General features: G+C 44.7%; 1 protein-coding gene across 3 annotated transcripts in view; it reads left to right on the forward strand.

Moving 5' to 3' along the window:
* COL15A1 (collagen type XV alpha 1 chain) overlaps positions 1–21,951 on the forward strand; it is a 1,158,634-nt gene that overhangs the window by 542,676 nt on the left and 594,007 nt on the right. For all 3 annotated transcript variants that reach the window (XM_075314950.1, XM_075314949.1, XM_075314951.1), the window contains one exon: positions 3,563–3,649. In XM_075314950.1, coding sequence (XP_075171065.1) covers positions 3,563–3,649 — 87 coding nt within the window. The remainder of the gene's footprint in view (positions 1–3,562; positions 3,650–21,951) is intronic.

Consider the following 21,951-nt stretch of genomic DNA (forward strand, 5'->3'; position numbering starts at 1 on the left):
AGCCATGTAGAGTCCATCCGTTCACCTTTTCTGCGTCACACAAACACATAGTAGTTGGATCCAAAGATCTCAAATTTGGACTCATCAGACCAAAGCACAGATTTACACTGGTCTAATGTCCATTCCTTGTGTTCTTTAGCCCAAACAAGTCTCTTCTGCTTGTTGCCTGTCCTTAGCAGTGGTTTCCTAACAGCTATTTTACCATGAAGGCCTGCTGCACAAAGTCTCCTCTTAACAGTTGTTCTAGAGATTTGTCTGCTGCTAGAACTCTGTGTGGCATTGACCTGGTCTCTAATCTGAGCTGCTGTTAACCTGCGATTTCTGAGGCTGGTGACTCGGATAAACGTATCCTCTGCAGCAGAGGTGACTCTTGGTCTTCCATTCCTGGGACGGTCCTCATGTGAGCCAGTTTCTTTGTAGCGTTTGATGGTTTTTGCCCTGCACTTGTGGACACTTTCAAAGTTTTCCCAATTTTTCGGACTGACTGACCTTCGTTTCTTAAAGTAATGATGGCCACTCGTTTTTCTTTACTTAAAATTTGTATTATGGCAAGAAAAAAGCAGCTAACAGTCTATTTAGTAGGACTATCAGCTGTGTATCCACCAGACGTCTGCACAACACAACTGATGGTCCCAACCTCATTTATAAGGCAAGAAATCCCACTTATTAAACCTGACAGGGCACACCTGTGAAGTGAAAACCATTTCCGGTGACTACCTCTTGAAGCTCATCAAAATAATGCCAAGAGTGTGCAAAGCAGTAATCAAAGCAAAAGGTGGCTACTTTGAAGAACCTAGAATATAAGACATATTTTCACTTGTTTCACAATTTTTTGTTAAGTATTTCATTCCACATGTGTTAATTCATAGTTTTGATGCCTTCAATGTGAATTTACAATTTTCAGAGTCATGAAAATAAAGAAAACTCTTTGAATGAGAAGGTGTGTCCAAACTTTTGGTCTCTACTGTAACTTATGTATTTTGGACACATAAAATGGTCCTTATTCATCGGTGAAACTAAGTATATGGCTAACATATAAATACAAAATCAATACCGTAAATCAAGACAAAAGTAAAATGCCCAAAATTTTGACTAAATTACAAGTATTTTTTTGTTTATGTGAAAGAAATAGGATGGTTGAAACTAGATTATCATATTTTTAGATTTTCTTTTAACAAAATCAATGCCATTGGATATGAATTTTTCCAAAATAATATCTTGGTGTAACATGGGGAGTATTCTCTGTCAAAAGTCACAGCTGCCATCAAGCCCTGTGTTGGTAATGGAGAGGTGTCTATGAGACCTCCCCAATTACCAACCCTTTAAGTGAAGAGAAAAAACACACAAACACAAAAAATCCTTTATTTTAAGTGATAAAAAAGAACACCCTCTTTTACCAGTGTATTAACCTCCACTACACCTCTGCAAGTCTGACATAATCCACATGATGTCCTACGATGATCCCGGCTCTACTACATTCAGAGGCCATGGTGAGCAGTGAGATAAGAACAGATGACCACTCATTGCAGCCTCCGGGACACACTGAGAGCAGCATGGAAGCTGCCAGAAGTTACTGTAACTCAGGTGAACTCAGTGCCTGACTGAGTGCTTGTCACAGTGGCAGCACAGTCTTACCGTCCAGCACTAAGTTAATTTCCAGCGGTTCTCATAGTATGCTCTGTGTGAGCCACCATCTGTGACCTCAGATGAGCTCAGAGTCGGACTGCAAGTCACAGCAGCAGTGTAGTTTGACAGTTCAGCACTGAGTTCACCTGAGGTCACAGCTGGCGGCTCACATAGAGAGTACTTTAAAAACCACCAACAGTGACTTTAGGTGAAGTTGATGCTGGACTATGACACTGCTTGTCATGTCAGTAGCGCAATACTGACACTGAGTTCAACTGAGGTCACAAATGGTGGTTCACACAGAGGATACCATGAGAACCAACTAGAAGTAACCTCTGCTGAACTCAGTGCTGGACTGTCAAACTGTGTGATAGTCCTGTAGCTGTGAGGCCTATAAACCTTAAAAGGAGCCTTTTAGTTAGACTTTATTGTTACTGGAATTACCAGCTGTTTAAAATCTCACTTAAAGGCTTTACACCCTCCAGGTGTCCCAACATCTGTGAACTCCAGGAACCTTAAAAAGGCTCCCTTAAAGCCTCATTTAAGGTTTCCGGGCCTCACAGCTACTGGACTGTTGGACTGCTGTGCCGCTGTTTCCCACAATCCCGACACTTGTGGGCTCCCCCGGGTGCTCTCAGTGAACTCAGTTGAACCCACTGCCAGATGCCAGACAGTCTGATATTGGGACATTGCCACACAGCAGTTCGGCAATGCAGAATCTGGATCAACTGAGTTGAGTGAGGGCCGAGGGAGAGCCCCCGAGTGTAAACTCAGGTGACCTGACTGCTGGATTGCCGTAATACTGTGCCGCTGTGTCCTACAATCTGAAAATCTTGTGGTCACTCTTGGTACAATGCAAACCTGGCTGTAAACTACGGTGACCTGACTGATATCACTGCTTCTCACAGTCGGGTCCCTTGCTGTGTTCCAGGAGCTGCAGGGATTGATCATTTTTTCCATCACTGCAGCTTCCGGATGTAGCAGAGCCAGGATTGTCGTGGGACATCATGTGGATTATATCAGACCTGTGAGAGTTTTTTGAGGTTAAAAATAAATTGGTGAAAGAAGGTATTTTTTTTATTATTTAAAATAAAGGATTTTTGTGTGTTATTGAAAACACACTGGTTATTAAAAATGATCAAAAGCCAACATTGTTTTTATTTTTTTATTATTTATTTAAATAATTAAAAAGAAAAAAACTTCATGGGGAAGCCTCTTTTTTCGATAACCAGCCAAGATAAAGCACGCAGCTGGGGGTTGCAGCCCACAGTTGTCTACTTTACCTGCACTGGTTATCACAAGTAGCATGGGGACCACATGTATTTTTTTTTTCATCACAGTAGCAAAGATGGCTATGGCATTATTATGATTGGCAGACAATCCCTGCATGTTTAGTGGCTGAAAATGAGGTGCCAAACATGTGGGATAAGGACTCAAAATTTACGAGGCGAATACCAAAATACTCTACTAGTAACGAATATCCTAAATACCTTAATATTTGTGAGAGTAACGAATAGTGCCAAATATATTTGCTCATCACTATATATAATGGTCCGTACTCCGACTGGGACATACTGTACAGTTGACTGAATGTGGCATACAAATGACATTTGCCCTTTCTTCTGCGAAAGTGCACTTATATCATCAGTAGTGGGAATTGAATTTTCAGTAAATGTTAAAAGTTATGTTGTATCAAATATTTCTATAACATTTTTTCTTAATATGAAAAAGTACTTTACAGAGCCTGTTCAGGTGGTCTACGATTTAATGTATTAGACACCTATCCTCCTCACATCAATGCATTGAATGTTATAAAGATGTTGTCTAGAATCTAGAAATGTGGTAATTATTTGTTCATGACATGTATAAAAATGGCAACATGTTTTTAAAGATGCTTCCATGTATTGATATTCCATGCATTGATATTTGATTGTAGGGTGATTCTGGTATCGGACTTCAAGGACCTCCTGGTGTTCCAGGACTACCAGGCCCTCCAGGACCCATGAACACACTGAAACAATTAGTAAGTTAATGAGGATCTTCAAGAGAATGGAAGTATTAATATGATTATTATGTATTATGTGAGTCAGAGATGAATGGATCGATAAGCTGCGATTTGGCTTATGAGTCAAAATTCCTTAAGTTCACATATCCAGGTGAATTTGAACAAATTGCAATTCAATAAGATAGCTGAAAAAAGCCAGGTATCATTTCACAGACAGATTGCAGCAGCCAGAGAGCAGGTTCATGACATAAGATATGGTCACGCAGGTGTGAGATGGTGAGGAATACATTTGCAGTGTCGGCTTCCAGCCACAGGAGGTCTCTGTCATGTCTTGGCCTTAGGAATCTATTGTAGACCTCATGGTGAAGAGCAGTGATTCCAGTGTGCAGAAAAAGTGAGAATATGTGGGAGCTAGATCAGTTGCCATCCTTTGAGATCGGTGTCCTTGGTATCCCAGAGAAACGTGTTCCTGCTCCAGTAACATCCATCAGTGAGAGAGAGAGATCAGTTGGGGACAACTTCGATTGGATGCAGACTTGTATTCTCCAGGATACATCTGCTGTGACTCATGTGGAGGGCATCCTTATCGTCTGACATCTGATTCATGCTTCGAGTGACAAGACTATCACCCCCTTCTTGGCCACTCACCTATTGGCAGAATAGAGAATGAGCCAATCTCATCCATGACCAGGTTACATCAGTAAGTCCTGATCTCAGGCACCACCATCACGGTGGCAGAGTGCACGCAGACTTAGAGAGTTTGTAGCCAAACTTCAAGTCAATCAGGCCTAAACATTGTTGCTAGCAGAACTATACAAACTGAAGTTCTTAGCAAAACCCTCCTTTTGTAGTGTTCTGTCCCCACTTAAAGACGATGGAAGGTGCGTAGTTGTGAGAGGTTGTGAGAATCTTACCTTCGTTTTTCCTATAGGTGGGGCAGACAGGACCAGATTGCTCCAGAGTGAAACATGCACATGCTGAGATGAAACAATGGTGGTTTATTTTCTCCAAAGGTTAAGGACATGCAGAGTGCAGTAATCCAAGTACTTGGCATTGTAATTCTCCAGTGATGCTTGCCTCTGTAGCTACTACGTGGTCAGAAGACTTTGCTCCTAGTAGCTCCAATCCAATAAGGGATGTTGTTCTCACAAACTCTGGTTTGGAATGAACATACCAGGATGTGATGCAAGAGGGTCATCAGACACTCCCATGGGCTGGACAAAAGAAACAGAGGAGCCGAAAGGTCTGACCAGTAGATGGCAGCAGAGCAAAGCATGAAAAACATTAAATAACAGTGTTAACTAAAACAAACAGAAACAGCACACTCCCCGTCTGAAATTCACTTAGGGGATTTCACTATTGAGTCCATAATACAACCTGAAAGGAAAGGCATGTTAAATGCAAAAACAAGCTCAATTGAGTCCAAAACAAGAAGGATGGCTCAAAGTTCAGGTCCGGTAGCGTTCATCCTGTAGGGACGCTCTCTATGGGCAAAAGCAGAACAAGTTCGTGGATTGGCATTGCAAAGGTCTTCGTCTCACCTTTCCTGATGACCTTTAGCTCCACCTTCCGAACATTGCCGTCCTGACTAGGCAGTATCCTAGTAATTAGTCCCATAGGCCAGTCAGTCCTTTCTGTGGTCTGATCTTTCTGAGGACTAGGTCTCCTTCTGTTACGGTTGCTGCGAGCACTGGAGACTATGTCCAGATTTCTTGCTACTGCAAATGTGCGAGCGCTGGAGACTAAGTCCAGATTTCTTGCTACTGCACATGTGCGAGCGCTGGAGACTAAGTCCAGATTTCTTGCTACTGCACATGTGCGAGCGCCGGAGACTAAGTCCTATCTTGGAGCCATTGCACATGTGCGGGTGACATCATCGCTGACACGAGGTCACATGTCTCTGACACCTTCTATGCCGATTGGTCGCTGGTCATGTGCTTGTGACGCCTTGCTCGGTGATAGGCCAGCATGACGTCACTCCTGTCGTTCTGGCAGCGGATTGGCTCTGGTGTCCTCCATCTTGGATGAGGCACAGAGTCTATATAAGACCCTGACACACGCCGCATGGCGCTCAGTAATCTTGGTTCATGCATAAGAGTAGACGCTCTGTGCGCGTTCCTCTAGGCATTCCTCTGTCTATGCTAGGTGAGCGCTACCGGCAGGGTAGCGTTCTTATACCTTACAGCTTCGGCTGCTGTCCGTATCCTTACCTCTTAGGGGAGCGGACATAGGCAGGTGCCTGAGGCACATGGTCTGGCTGGGCCTTGTGGTTCGACTCGTAGGTGGACGTTGCCGCTAGGGTAACGTTCCTTATACTGCGTCTGGCAGTTGTTCGTATCCTCGCACACTAGGGGAGCGAACAGAGGTAGGAGCTTTGTGCGGCTTACGCTGCTGTTCGTCTCTTTTGCACCACTAGAAGAGCGGACCTAGGCAGGTGCCATATCTAGTGGTTCGTGTCCTCGCACACTAGTGGAGCGAACGCAGGTAGGAGCTTTGTGCGGCTTACGCTGCTATTCGTCTCTTTTGCACCACTAGAAGAGCGGACCTAGGTAGGTGCCATTTCGCACACATTGCCTTTGTCTCTGTGATTATTAACAGAGATCATTCCACACACCCTCCAAGTAAGGGAGGAATTGCTTTACTTACTTATTATATCATTCTGTGAGTTAACAGAGGTATTGCACTCTGCCATAGTCTGCAGCAGAGTCTTTGCACGGTGGAACCTGACTGTCTGATACTCCTTTAGGTTATTATCAGACAGCCCTCCGTAACACCTTCCTTGAGGTTCGGCTTGGGATGTCGCCACTTCTTTCTTCCTTGAAGAATGGTGAGGTATTCCTTCCTCCATGGGTTCCAGAAGTAGTCAGCCAAGTATTGAACCCGTTTCCAGTGTTTTTGATAAGTGTTCGCGTGGGTGAACTCTCCGCTGGGCATTACCGCGTTGTCAGTTTTTTGGGTAATAAGAATAGTAGGAGTCAATATGGTTGGTGTTTCTGGATCCATGGTCACCGGCACAAGGGGTCTTGAATTGATAATGGCTGAGACTTCAGCTAAAAGAGTGACTAGAGTCTCATGTGTGAGTCTTGAGGAATTGACGTCCATTAGCATGGAGTTCAAGATGTTGCGTGAAATCCCGATCATCCTCTCCCAGGAGCCTCCCATGTGAGAACTGTGAGGGGGATTGAAGATCCAGGTGCAAGCTTTCTCTGCCAGCTGATCTTGGATAGGTTTGGTGTCGATGTTCAGTTCTCTACATGCACCGACGAAATTGCTTCCACGGTCAGACCTCAGCTGTTTCACTGGTCCTCTGATGGCAAGGAACCTTCTCAAGGCGTTTATTAGGCTGGAGGTATCCATGGACTCTAACACCTCAATGTGAACGGCTCGAACACTCATGCAGGTGAATAACACAGCCCACCGCTTGCTGTTTGTTTGTAACCATCCATGGTCCGAAAACGTCTAGGCCCACGTAGGTGAAAGGTGGCTCTGTAGAAAGTCTGTCTGTAGGCAAGTCAACCATTTGCTGGTACAGTTGTTTTCCTCTCGCTTTACGACAGTGCACACAATCGTGTAGTATTTGTGCTACACGTCTCTTCATTCCAATAATCCGGAGGCCTGTAGACCGTAAAGCACCTTCTGTAATTTGCCTGCCTTGGTGTTCAGTGTTTTCATGGTGGTGTCGGATCAGCAAGACTGTAACATGGTGTTTGTTGGGAATGATGAGAGGATTTTGTTCTGCAACTCCAAGATGAGCCTGATTTAAACGACCACCAACTCTCAGTAAGCCGAAACTGTCGATGACTGGGTTTAAATTGGCGAGAGGACTTCTTAATGGAATCTGCTGTTTGTTGTATAAACACTTCCATTCTATGGCGAATTCACTCTGTTGGAGGTGGCGTATTATGAGGGACTCCCTATGGGAGATGTCCTCAGCAGAAAGGACTTTGTGGCAGACATGCCAGCGATGACAGTCTTTGTTTTTAAGGTCAGTACGACAGCATCTGGCGATGTGCACTAACCTAGCGACAGTCCTGACGAGCCTCATCCAGCAGGAGAAACGTTCAAAGCGTTGGCAACCGAGGTTGGAAGTTTTTTCTGCACTGGTGGCCAGGGTATTTACTTCAGCTCGGACATCTGGATCGTTGTCTGGATCTAGGATGCTGAAGGCTTCCTGGACACCTTCTTCTGACTGTCTCAGCAGGAACTCTGGACCTGTAAGCCAAGAAGAGTTAGCAAAAGAACTTATAGACGTAGGTCTAGTTGCGTGATCTGCTGGATTCAGTTCGGCTGGTACAGGTTCTGCTAGGTTGTTGCAGACTTCCTTGTCCATAAAGGCGACGCTGTGTTCTCTCATTGCAAGCTTGCTGTTCATGGAACGCTGAAGAGACTTAAATCTGGTCTGAGCTTGAGCTCGGTTGTTTGGGAGTCTTACCCTGGTAGATCGGAAGGGTAATGGAGAGACCCAATGGTTGGTTTTGTCTTTAGAAAACTCACAGTCCATTATTCCAATGAATTCTCTGTCCTCTACTGACAAGGCTACTTTATTGTTGTCCTTGGTTGTGTGAAAGACTGATCTTCCCAAGTTGTCGATATGCAGAGAAGAAGTGATGTCAGGTAGCTGTATTGTGTCTGGAGACTTCTCTTTCACTCCATAGTGATGAGGACATGGCTTTAAGCAGGTTGTACGCCCATCTCCATGCACATAAGTCTTGAAGGAATCAATTTCTGATCGATCAACGCACACATTTCCTATGACTACCCATCCCAAGTCCAGTCTCTGGGCGTATGGTGCATAGTCAGGCCCATTACACTGCTGTCGCACCTTGTGTACCCTTAGATTGTCTCTGCCGAGCAGGAGTAGAATCTCTGCGTTATTGTCCAGAGGTGGGATAACACTAGCGAGGTGTCTTAGGTGTGATTGATGAAATGCAGCTTCTGGGGTAGGAATTTCATTCCTGTGGCTGGGTATTTGGTCACATTCAACGAGCATTGGTAGAGGTATTTCAGTCTTCCCATTGATAGGAGAAGCAATGAATCCCTGGGCTCTTCTGCCGCTAGTCTCTATGCGACCCGAGCAGGTGTTCAAGGTGTAGGGTTCTGATGGTCCATTAATTCCGAAGGCTTCAAAGAATTTGGTTCCTGCTAGGGACCGGTTGCTTTGGTCGTCTATGATGGCATACACCTTCATTGCCTTTTCTGGATGTCCCTCGGGATAAACCTTGATGAGGCATATTCGGGCACAACATTGCTGTTTGGCCCTCTCCACATACCTCTGAGCATGAGCAGGAGATGGCTGTGGTGGTGTCAGTCTGATTCTTGGACTCCCCGCCATGACTTGGAGTGGGAGTGGTGGTGACTGCAGCCGGTGTGTCTCTAGCTAGCTGGGTTGGGTGCATGGCTGAAACGTGTTTTTCGCTGTGACACTCCTCACACTTGATGATGGATTTACAGTCCTTGGCCATGTGCTCAAGTGATGCGCAGCATTTGAAACAGATCCCAAGCTCTGTGAGGACTTTCTTGCGCTGCTGTAGGGTTTTGGATCTAAACCCTCTGCACTTGTTCAGTGAATGCGTTTTTTATGGATGGGGCATTCTTGATTGAAAGACTTATCTCGTGATGAGATGGTGTTTATCTGTGCGTGCTGCAGGTGATGGTAGCTCAGTCTTCCTAACACTCACAGTTCTTAATGTCTCTGCGTTTCTGTATGGCACCTTCATACCTTGATAATGATGTTGCAGCTGCCGAAGTGTTGAACTCTAGGACGTCGAGGCTGGGGTCGTTCCTCATCTGGGCCTGCTCGTCGATGAACTTGCAGAACTGAATAAATGGGGGAAAGGTGACGTCATGCATTCTTTTGTACCTTGAAACTGACGTTGCCCATTTCTCCTGCAGACTGTATGGCAGCTTCACCACGATTGGGTTCACTCCATGGGCTGTATCCAGGTAGCACAGCCCAGACAGACGAGGATCTCTTTTGGCGAGCTCCAGCTCCATGAGCAGATCACTTAGGTCTTGAAGCTTGTGGACTTCTTTAAGGTTGATCTTTGGGATGTCCTGCAGTCTGTGATGCAAGAGGGTCATCAGACACTCCCATGGGCTGGACAAAAGAAACAGAGGAGCCGAAAGGTCTGACCAGTAGATGGCAGCAGAGACAAGCATGAAAAACATTAAATAACAGTGTTAACTAAAACAAACAGAAACAGTACATGGAGAACTACCTTTGGGTGGGAGGAAAAGGTGTGGGTTAGAGAATTGTTAAATTTATAAAATGCTGTGCTGCCCCACCACTGTGTCGGTCCCTTGCATTCATTTGATTTCAGAATTTTCCTTAATTTCTCTAACATATTATATGGAAGTATTGGTTTGGTAAATTATATTATATTTGGTAGAACACTTTAACCTACAAGGTTGTGCAGCACAGGGGTCCAAGTCGATGCTGACTAGGTGTGTGTGTGTGTGAAATGTTTCTGTGGTTTTCCTTGTGTGGTTTGAGGAACAGAGACCCAGTTTTCAGTAAAGAAAGGTTCCTTAACAATTGCGTCTGGTCGTGATTCTTCTCCACAGTCCATTGTATTCTGAAGTGACCTCAGCATATGGTTTACACAGGTTTCCTAATAATGCTTTGGTATCACATGGTCTAGTGCAGCCAATCAGGGAGACTATCACAGTTACTATAACTGATGAAGGCAGGAAAAGAAGCAGTTATTAGAAAAAGGACTGAATCAGATTGTGGTGTATTACTGCAGTAGTGATGTACATCGACAATGGGAATGGTGATTTCAGTCCCTGAATAACTAGATTCAAGTGCTAAAGAGATGCTGGACCTGCAGAGTCAGTGTGGTTGAATTCATTGATCTGTGATAAACTGCAGAATAGCACTTTAATAACATAGTTTTTTTTTAGTTCTTGACACACTGCAAATAAGGGCAGTTTAATACCACTTTTACCTAGTTTTTCCACTATAACAAACCCTGAAAACAAGGCTTGACTATATGTGAAAGCATGTTTCTTGGCTTGTGAGGAAAAAAATTCATCAGCTATATATTTTGTCTTTAGAATTTTTTTCAAACTGAATAGTCGACAAAATATGTTCTCCCAGAATATTAACTTTTGTGGTAAACTTGTGAGCAGGTGATATCATGAATGCAAAGAGTAAAGGCTACTTTACACACTGCGATATCGGTCCCGATATCGCTAGTGTGCGTACCCGCCCCCATCTGTTGCGCGACACGGGCATATCGCTGCCCGTGGCGCACAACATCGCCCAGAGCCGTCACACATACTTACCTGTCCGGCGACGTCGCTGTGACCGGCGAACCGCCTCCTTTCTAAGGGGGCGGTCCGTGCGGCGTCACAGCGACGTCACTGAACCGCCGCCCAATCGCAGCGGAGGGGCGGAGATGAGCGGGACGTAACATCCCGCCCACCTCCTTCCTTCCGCATAGCGGCCGGGAGGCAGGTAGGGAGACGTTCCTCGCTCCTGCGGCGTCACACGCAGCGATGTGTGATGCCGCAGGAACGAGGAACAACCTCGTTACTGCTGAAGTAACGATAATTGGGAATGGACCCCCGTGTCGCCGATTAGCGATTTTTCACTGTTTTGCAACGATGCAAAATCGCTAATCGATGTCACACGCAACGGCATCGCTAATGCGGCCGGATGTGCGTCACGAATTCCGTGACCCCAACGACTCCGCATTAGCGATGTCGTAGCGTGTAAAGCCCGCTTTAGAGTAGAATCTGGGGCACTGCTTCACACACTTGTTCTCCTTCTATAAAATCAGTGTCCGTAGCAGACAGGCAAACATCGGTGCTGCTCTGGGGTGCTCATTTTAGAAAAGAATATATTCACATGAAGTTTTGAAGAAAAAATGGCACTCACCAGTTCTTGCTGTGCAGAGGATTCTGGTGACCAGCTGAAGCACTGCGTGAAAGTGCGAAACGGCCGTCGTCTGACGTGTCGGGTGGTCCTCTCCCTCCCCGCTAGCTCCACGCATGTAACCTCCACATTTGAATAAAGAATCCTCTGCACAGCAAGAGCTGGTGAGTGCCATTTTTTCTTCAAAAGTTCATGTGGATATCATAACTGCAGCTGTTATAGGTAGCTCAACAGTGTCTGAAAGCTTTTGTGGTGGTTGTGGTGCTTGTGATTCATGTGTCAGCATCTCACATGTGGGAATTCTTTTCCACGTTGCTGGTGGACGACTCCATACCTCTCAACTTTTGAAGAAAGGGAAGAGGGACAAGCTGAGCCAAATTTTGACCACACCCCTAGCCACATTCATTTGACAGTAAGGGTCATTCAGCAGATGCCCTGGACTGTTTATTCATAGTCATAGCAGCCAGAATTTTCTTATATTTATATGTGTCACTATATGACATGTTGCTTATTTGTGCCTATAAAGCAATGTTCACACGTTGCATAAATTCTGTGGGGGGTTTTCTGCTGCTGTCTGCACCAAACTAGACAATAACAATCTTCTCTGGTTATTGCATTTTTGCTGCATTTTTAATGCTTTTTCTCCATTATTTAATACGTTTTTGGTTCAGATGTAAATCCGCGTTTTTAAGTGTTTTTAAAGTGCAGAAAAGTGTTTTCCATGAAAAAAACACCAAAACCACAGAGTTTAGCAGCGTCTTTTCATGAAATCACTTCCACTTTGTTTGGACAGATAAACACAGCAAAATTGATGTGCAAAACAAAAGCAGCAGAAAAACCCGGCATTTACACTACATGTGAACCTGGACTAAATGTCCAAGCAAAAAGGTATCAACTACTGAGGACTCTCAGTTTTTTTAAACAAACTTTTTTATCAAGCAAAGTGGATGTGATGTCATGAAATCTCCACCCCTGGTGTGTCTAAAGACGCTGCTGCACATCAAAGTTAGATAATAGTATAATGCTATAAGCATACCGAAAAACATTGAAGCATACAATGAAAAATGCCACTTGCTAACTTGAAAGTGTGAATAATGAAATGCATACCTGCCATGAATATTAGGAAAAAGGAGATATTTAGCAATCGCATTGATCAATGCAACTGAGCCCCAAAACCTCATCAAGGTATAGCTCTATATTGCGGTCCCTAGCTCTATGACCCTAACTGTGTGTCATCTCATTGCAATTAAAAACTGCTGTGTGTGGAGAGGTCTAACCAAGGACTTTCTTATATAGGAGATGGAAAAAACATGGCCGAAAGGGGCGGAGCTGTGTTCACATTCAGAAAAAAAACTACATAATACTAAGGATAACTGAAGTGAGCATTAATATATGTTATGAGTGCAAGCCAAAAATGCAATGAGATGACACACAGTTAGGGTCATAGAGCTAGGGACCCCAATATAGAGATATACCTTGACGAGGTTTTGGGGTCAGTTACATTGATCAATGCGATTGCTAAATATCTCCTTTTTCCTTATATTCATGGCAGGTATGCATTTCATTATTCACACTTTCAAGTTAGCAAGTGGCATTTTTCATTGTATGCTTCAATGTTTTTCGGTATGCTTATAGCATTATACTATTATCTAACTTTGATGTGCAGCCTTATCCTTATGTACTATGTATTTTTTTGGCTTGCACTCATAATATATATTAGTGCTCACTTCAGTTATCCTTAGTATTATAAAGACGCTGCTGAACTGTGCGGTTTTAATGTTTTTTTTCTTTATAAAGCTTCAGGATTTACATCTGCAACAAACATGTATCAAATAAGGGGGACAATGCATAAAAAATGCCGTAAACACGCAATAATCAGAGAAGATTGTTATTACGCTTTTGATGCGGATGCCTGCAGAAAAAAAGCAGCATTTACGCTCCATGTGAACACGGCATCAGTGATAAATAGTAATTACATGGATTATGGGTTTTAATAAAGAAAAATAATAAATTGCGCCATTTTTTTTTACTCCCCATATATAATGTGATCGCTGTGTTGGTTGTGTCATTACGATTACAGGGACACCAAATATGTCCAAGTTCTATGATGACTTGTGATGTTTATTATTTTATAAAATAAAGCTCAATCAAAATTACATTATTCAAGTTTTTTTTTATTATTTTTAGTATTTTAATAAAAGAAAAAAAAATCTCTTTTCTTCTCCCTTTAAAATACAGGACACAGAGATGCTGCTCTGTACAATGGAGCTCTGTGTCCTGTGTAATCAGCATTGTAGGTTCATCTAAATAAAATCCTCCCTCTGATGTCATCATTCCTTGTGGCTCAACAGCAATGGCTGATTTCACATCAGCATTTTTTTTGAAGGACGTCAAAAAAAACGCAAATCGCATGTGACTGGATCCTGTTGATTAACTGTTAAACGCATGCAAACGCCAGTGTTATTTTTTTTTTAAACATAAATTTTTATTGCATTTTTCAGAATTATTACAATATGTCTAACATTTGAACAAGAATAAATTCACCTTACCAATTTACCCACCCTTGTCTTAACCCACCCTCTTTTATTCCCACTTTATCCCCCCCAACATTTTTAATACGCTGAACACCAGGTATAAGTCGCAAAAGAACACACAGCTCCTCTATATTCTGATTCCCGTTTGAAGCCCTATTTCTCTGAAACCCTCGTCTCGTCCTACTGTTGTGTCTCTACTGCGTGTGTATTTTCAGCTTTCCCAATGTGCCTTGCAAGTCTCCCAGTAGATACCATTCCGTATTAGTGAAAGGAGATACCACTTTCCGTATTTCTGCAACTCCATACTGTTGTACTATAAATCTCTTCCATTTTTTAAAAAAGTTTCCCGTTAGTTCGTCCTTATTTCTTTCGGCTTCCAACTGCTCAATATTGAGCAGCTTTTTAATCTGATTGACCACCTCCTCCTCTGATGGAACAGATTCCTCGAGCCATCTGCGTAGTAGGGCCTTTTTCCCTATCATAGCAATATTATGAAAGAGTCTTGGAATCGTGGTCCCCTGTGTATCTCCTCCTCCTTCCTTTTCTTTAGTCCTGTGGTGGAAAATCCATAACAATGGGTCTAGTTCCATTTCCACTTCCCATACTTTTTCTATAAGTGTCTTCATTTTTCCCCAAAATTTCTGACTTTGTGGGCACTGCCAAATCCCGTGGTATAAGTCCGTTTTCGGCTGTTTACATTTGGGGCAATGTTCTATTTTATTCATAGTTTGCTTGGTGGGGATGTTAAAACCATAAATTGCTCTATGCATTAATCTAAACTGTGTTTCCCTCCAGCCCTAATTAATCACCTCCTTCCTCATCCTCATCCATCCCTGCTGTATCTTTTCCCCTGCCTCTGTATCTTTTAGTTGTCGTGCCCATGCTCCCCAGACCTGGTCGGAGTGCAGTGGTACCAGTGCTGTTCTCAGATCTTTGTACAGGGAGGAGATAGTAATCTCCTGTTTATCCTTCATTATAAATTGGCCATTTCATTCATTACCTGTTCTTTTCTAACATCCCTCAATAGTCCCACTATTCCCTTTTCCACCTGTTTGTATTGTATGATTTGGAATGGGGAAAGCCCGTACCTGTTCACCATCTCCTCAAGGGTCAACCACCTATGTTCCGTTTCATGGAGCAGATCCTTCACCCCACTGATCCCCTTATTTCTCCATTCTAGAAATAGTTTGTTTTCCCTCCCTGCTGGGAATTCCGGAAAATTCCAGATATTTAGGTATTTGGAGATTTGCCAGGACAGGTTAAACTTTTTCCTCACTGCTTTCCATGCCATTATCGTATCCCTACATACCAGGGAGTGCTTAATTTTCCTCGGAATATTGGCCAATGACGTGTGTAATATTGCCCCCAAGTCCCATGGTCTACAGTACTCACTTTCCAATTTTATGTTAGAATAGCTATTTGTCTTCCTCAGCCAGTCTATTACGTGCCTCATCAAGCATGCAAGGTTGTAGCCTCTCACATTTGGCATCTTGATTCCTCCCTTTTCCAGTGGTAGCATTAGTTTTTCCGCCCTAATTCTTGGTCTTTTTCTCTTCCATAGGAAGCTTGTAAATGCTTTATTCAGTCTATTTACATCCGCATGCTTTAATAATATAGGGATAGTCTGCATTGGGTATAGCAGCTTCGAGAAACTCATCATTTTTAAGAGGTGGTTTCTACCTAGCAGGGATAGCGGCAGCCCCTCCCACATCTTTAGCTCTCGTTCTATTTTCTGTATCGACGGTTTGAAGTTTAATTCATAAATGGAGAGGGCTGGCGTCCCATCTGGATCCCCAGGTATTTAAGGTGGGTTTTTGCTATCGGTAACCCACATATGTTATCCCCTATTCCATAGGTTTTCAGGGATGACATGGTTCGCTCATTCAGAAATAGTATTTCACATTTTGTCTTGTTCAATTTAAAACCTGCCATAGACCCAAATCTCTCTATCTGTTGTATTGTTTTTAAAAGGTCATTCTGTGGTCTATTCATGAATAATATGATATCGTCCGCGAATAGAGCTGAATGTACTTTTTCCATTCCAATGTTAATGCCCTCAAAGCAGTCTCCTCCATTGATCAGTTTTGATAATGGCTCAATGGCTAGATTGAACAAGAGAGGAGACAGCGGGCACCCCTGTCTCGTCCCTTTGGTCAAAGAGAAGGGTCGTGACAAAAATCCAGATGTCGCCACTCTTGCCTGAGGGTTTGCATATAGTATACCTATAAATGTTCTGAATGCTCCCCTGAAGCCCATATTATCTAGGACTGTTTCCAGCCATGGCCTCTGCACATTATCAAACGCTTTTTCAGCATCCAACGTGATCATGGCTGGCAACTCCCCTCCTTGTAGATCCCTGTGTCTGATGGCGTCCATTACTATCATGGCCTTTCTTACGTTCGTCACGGCTGCTCTCCCCTTTACAAACCCCGATTGGGCGGGAGAAATTAGCCTTGGTAATACCTCTGCTAATCGATTGGCCATCAATTTGGCCACTAGTTTAAGGTATTGGTTGATTAGTGAGATTGGTCTATAATTCGTTGGATTGTCCAAATTTTTGTCTCCTTTGGGTAAAAGTTTTATATATGCAGTGTTAAGGTGGCTAGACATTCCCGTACCCCCTAACATTTTATTAAACATACGTGTCAGCGTTGGTGATATTTCCTCCCTTAGTACTTTATAGAATTCCCCATTGAACCCGTCAGGCCCCGGTGCTTTATGTATACTCAGTTCTCCTATTGTTGTTTGCACTTCCTCTATTGTGATGTCCGCGTTCAGTCTAGTCAGTTCCTCCTCGGTTATTTGTGTAAGTCCTAATGTCTTTAGCCACTCCCTCCCTCCTTCTCTATTTTCATCCCCTTTACTATATAGTTTGGCATAGTATTCCCCCAAGATCTGGTTGATCTCCTGCGGATTCATCGATTTGGTCCCATCCTGTCTTGTCATACTAGCTATTAACGTCAACGGTCGTCTTCCCTTTGCCAGGTTAGCCAGCAGTTTACCTGCCTTATTGCCAAATCGGTGCAAGTCAACCTCCTGCTGAGACCTTACTAGTTCTTCTCGTTTTCCTACCCACATGTCAAACTCTTGTTTTGCTTCCTTCCACTCTTCTTTTGCTTTTTGGGATTTGTTTTCTAGGTACCTTGTGTATTTCTCTCTCAAACTAGTGCTTGCCTCCTGGTAATGTTTTTGCGTCTGTTTCCTGATTTTGGCTACATGCCCCATCAGTTTCCCCCTTAATACTACTTTCGCTGTTTCCCAGAATAGCATTGCCTCTTCCTCGTGCCCGCTGTTAGTGCCGCAATATTCCTCCCACCACTCCTTTAATGTTTTAATAAAATCTTTATCTTTGAGTAAGAATGATGGAAATCTCCATATATAATCCGAGCCCCTCTGTATTCTGTCATTTAAGTCTAAGGTCACCGGGCTGTGGTCGGATATAACCATGTTCTCTATGTCTACATCCTTGACCCTGTGCCAGAGTCTTTGGTCTACTAACATAAAGTCAATCCTTGACCATGCTTCGTGTGGGTGTGAGTAGTGTGTAAATTCACGTTCATATGGGTGTTGCGTTCTCCAACTGTCCTGCAGATTTGTGTCTTTCAGTAATTTGGCCATCAAACCCTTTGTATTCCTACTCTGCCTACCTTGTTCCTTGCCATACCTCCTATCCTCCTCTTTCGAAACTACCGCATTAAAATCTCCCCCCACTATCTTATTTGGGTCTACATCCACTCCCAATTTGTTGGTGATAAAGTCAAAGAAGGCTTTTTGTTCGGTATTGGGGGCGTATATATTGTGTATACTAAACTCTCCCTGCGGGCTAGTTAATTTGATATGTATGTACCTCCCACCATCATCACTGTCTTGGGACACTATTTCATGAGTAAAGTGTTTGTTTATTAAGATCATTACCCCTGCCTTCCTTCCCTGGGATCCTGACCCGACTACCGACCCCACCCATAATTTTTGCATACGAAAAAAATCCCCTTTTTGCAGGTGGGTCTCCTGCAGTAGTGCGATATCTACCTTCAGTCTTTTAAGGTGTCGTAATATCATCATGCGCTTATGTGGAGACTTCAAACCTTTTACGTTCCAAGTGACTAATTTAACCATTATCCCAACATCTCGGGACATTTGTGTCGCTATATGTTCTCACTTGTGTGTGTCTTGGCGCCTTTCCCTGATCTTTTCCCTGCCTTAACTCCGCTGCGTACTGACAACTATGTATTGCCTGGGCGCAACCTTGTGTCCTCTTCTTGGCATTAACTATAAACCTGTTGGCTACCCCCCCAACTGCCCTCAGTTTTCTTTCGGTGTTCTTATAGCGTTGCTTTCCCTGAACCCAACTATTCAACCTAAATCTATGGTCAACTAACAACCCCTCAACTGTCCCCCCCTTTACAATCAATCGTCTCGTCACTTCCATTTTTTCTGTGATGCTCCTGGCTCTGCAATCCCCTCTCAGCCCCCTAATTAACATTTACATATGGCCTGTCCCCCATTGTTCTGTTATCTAACACACCAGAGCAAGGCCTTCCTGGTCAATAGCAGTGCCAGCATACAATACTCCCTCCCTCATTGCCCAATAGCCGTGCCTGCATACAATACCCCCTCCCTCATTGCCCATAACTATTATTTGTCACCTCTGGTCTCAATTTCACTTCACCTCCCATCAGCATAAGTGACCTGGCTACCAGAAGAGCGATTTATCAGTAGATACTAAAAAGAGAGAAACCCGGTCCCCCATAGATGTTAGGATCCCCTACACCCCCGATGGGGCAGGGCACCTTGGTCCATATAGATTGAAGAGGCGAGGGGAACTGAAGAGAAAAGAAAGGAAAAGCCTACAAGAGGGGGAAAAAAGGAAGAGGAAGTAGGAAGTGGAAAAGGAAGTGGAAGATGGAGTAGGAAGTGGAAGAGGAAGTGGAAAAGGAAGTAGGAAGTGGAAAAGGAAGTGGAAAAGGAAGTGGAAGAGGAAGTAGGAAGTGGAAGAGGAAGTGGAAGAGGAAGTAGGAAGTTGAAAAGGAAGTGGTAGAGGAAGTAGGAAGTGGAAGAGGAAGTGGAAAAGGAAGTGGAAGAGGAAGTGGAAGAGGAAGTGGAAGTAGGAAGTGGAAAAGGAAGTGAAAGAGGAAATAGGAAGTGGAAGAGGAAATGAAAGAGGAAGTAGGAAGTGGAAAAGGAATTAAAAGAGGAAGTAGAAGTGGAAAAGGAAGTAAGAAGTGAAAGAGGAAGTGGGACAGGAGGTGAAAGTAGGAAGTGGAAGAGGAAGTGTAAGTAAGTAGGAAGTGGAAGAGGAAGTGGAAGTAGGAGGTGGAAGAGGAAGTAGGAAGTGGAAGAGGAAGTAGGAATTAGAAGAGGAAGTGGAAAAAGAAGTAGGAAGAGGTAGATGGGATGGTAAAGGAAGTGCAAGAGAAGTGGAAGAGGCAGTATGAGGTGGAAGAGGAAGTAGGAAGCAAAAGAGGTAGTGAAAGGGGAAGCAGGAAGCGGAAGGGGAGGCGGAAGAGGAAGCAGGAAGCGGAAGCAGAATGTAAAGATGCAATAATAAACAGTAGATGTTACTAATCCCCTGCATTCCGTCAGTCCCCTCTCTCTTGGGCCCCTCAGTTCAGTTCAAAAATATCGATTCTTCTCCCTGCAGCCTCTCTCATGGCGCTCCCCTCTTCTGGCCTCCAGGCCAACGCGACGGCGACCTCCTTGCTTTTGGACTTCCTGCATGTATCTCCTTCCCCTCCATCCAGTCGTTCCGGCCCGATGCCCGGCTCTCCTCCACTCTTCCTTGCCGAGTATGTTGCCTCTCCAGGAAGTCCTCCATCTGGTTTCTGTTCTCCATCTTCTCCATCCATCTCTCCGCCTCACTCAAGTCTTTCGTCGCAAAAAGGGATCCATCACGTCTTGTTACTCTCAGTATTGCAGGATACAGCAGTTGGAATTTTATGCCTTTACGATACAGCGCGGTACAAATCTTACTAAAGGCTTTTATAAATACCATACTATGAAGAAAAAGACATGGATCGCACATCCCAAAAATACAATGATCTAAAGCCGCTAGGCAAAAAATTAAATAGAACATGAGGTTCTTTTGTTTCCATTCTGATCAGATTGTATTAAGCCCACTGCCACGTCACGGCAAACCTCTTGAGTGGGTCCCTAGCCTGACCTTTTTGTGCGGCACCGTGCACTGACCACCGCCGCAGCGACAAAGCGCCAGCAGGGCGGGCGACCTGGTGCCTCACAGCACCCATGCTGCAAGGCAAAGCCCCCAAGGCTCCAGGCCGCGCCACCCCACCGACACCACACCACCACAACAGCAGCCACCACACAGCACCAGCACACAGTGAGAGGAGCTGTGCACTCACCTCCCACTGGCTCCCATATGTGAACTGGGAGCAAAAAGAAGGCTGACCCCTCTTGCAGTCTCCTGCTGATTAAAATCACCTGTGCCAAACGGGGAGAGTGCAGATCCAAGCAAAAAAAGAGGGGGATAGACTGATATAAATACCATACTATGAAGAAAAAGACATAGATCGCACATCCCAAAAATACAATGATCTAAAGCCGCTAGGCAAAAAATTAAATAGAACATGAGGTTCTTTTGTTTCCATTCTGATCAGATTGTATTAAGCCCACTGCCACGTCACGGCAAACCTCTTGAGTGGGTCCCTAACCTGACCTTTTTGTGCGGCACCGTGCACTGACCACCGCCGCAGCGACAAAGCGCCAGCAGGGCGGGCGACCTGGTGCCTCACAGCACCCATGCTGCAAGGCAAAGCCCCCAAGGCTCCAGGCCGCGCCACCCCACCGACACCACACCACCACAACAGCAGCCACCACACAGCACCAGCACACAGTGAGAGGAGCTGTGCACTCACCTCCCACTGGCTCCCATATGTGAACTGGGAGCAAAAAGAAGGCTGACCCCTCTTGCAGTCTCCTGCTGATTAAAATCACCTGTGCCAAATGGGGAGAGTGCAGATCCAAGCAAAAAAAGAGGGGGATAGACTGATATAAATACCATACTATGAAGAAAAAGACATGGATCGCACATCCCAAAAATACAATGATCTAAAGCCGCTAGGCAAAAAATTAAATAGAACATGAGGTTCTTTTGTTACCATTCTGATCAGATTGTATTAAGCCCACTGCCACGTCACGGCAAACCTCTTGAGTGGGTCCCTAACCTGACCTTTTTGTGCGGCACCGTGCACTTGTAGTGGGTGAGCATACCCCCTACAAGAGGGAGCTGAGATAACCCGGAATTGTAGTTAATAAAAATGTTTGACTTTTATTATTGTGCATTGTGATAGGGCACCCCTAGTGGCCGGGTGGGACGGCTGTCGCCACCGTGAAGGAGGAGCCGGCTGAATCACAGGGGAATGAGTGTGTGTGTGCGAGGAGTAGGATCCGGGACGGGAGAGTGAGAACATCGAGGGGCAGAGTGTGTGAGCGGGACCAGCAGGGGGCGCCGGAGAGTAAGGAGTGGAACGTAACCTCAGGGTGTGAAGCAACTGGTGTGGGTCCGGTGTGCGTGAAACCAAAGAGTGGGAGCTCGGCGAAGTGGAGTACCCCGGGCATATCCCCATCAGAGGGTGCGTTAGGGCAGGCTGCCCCCAGCTCCACCGAAAGTGCCTGATTTTACTGCCGGATTGTTATGTACAATAAAGGATGTCTTATGTTACCAGCACCCTTTGCCTGAAGATCGTTTGTACACCATCCGGCGAATGCACCATCACACTCTGCCCCACCAAGTCAGCTCCCGACCTTGAGGTAGTGGTGAAGCCAGGGACAAGCCTGAAAACTCCAGCCACGACTACAAGGCCGGAGGCTCCCCTGGCTCATCATTACATGTGGCGTAGTCGGCAGGATGCGAATTCCCTGCCAGGGACCCAAGAAGCCGGAGATCAAGT

This window comes from Anomaloglossus baeobatrachus, chromosome 6 (assembly GCF_048569485.1).
Source record: "Anomaloglossus baeobatrachus isolate aAnoBae1 chromosome 6, aAnoBae1.hap1, whole genome shotgun sequence".
Taxonomy (NCBI): domain Eukaryota; kingdom Metazoa; phylum Chordata; class Amphibia; order Anura; family Aromobatidae; genus Anomaloglossus; species Anomaloglossus baeobatrachus.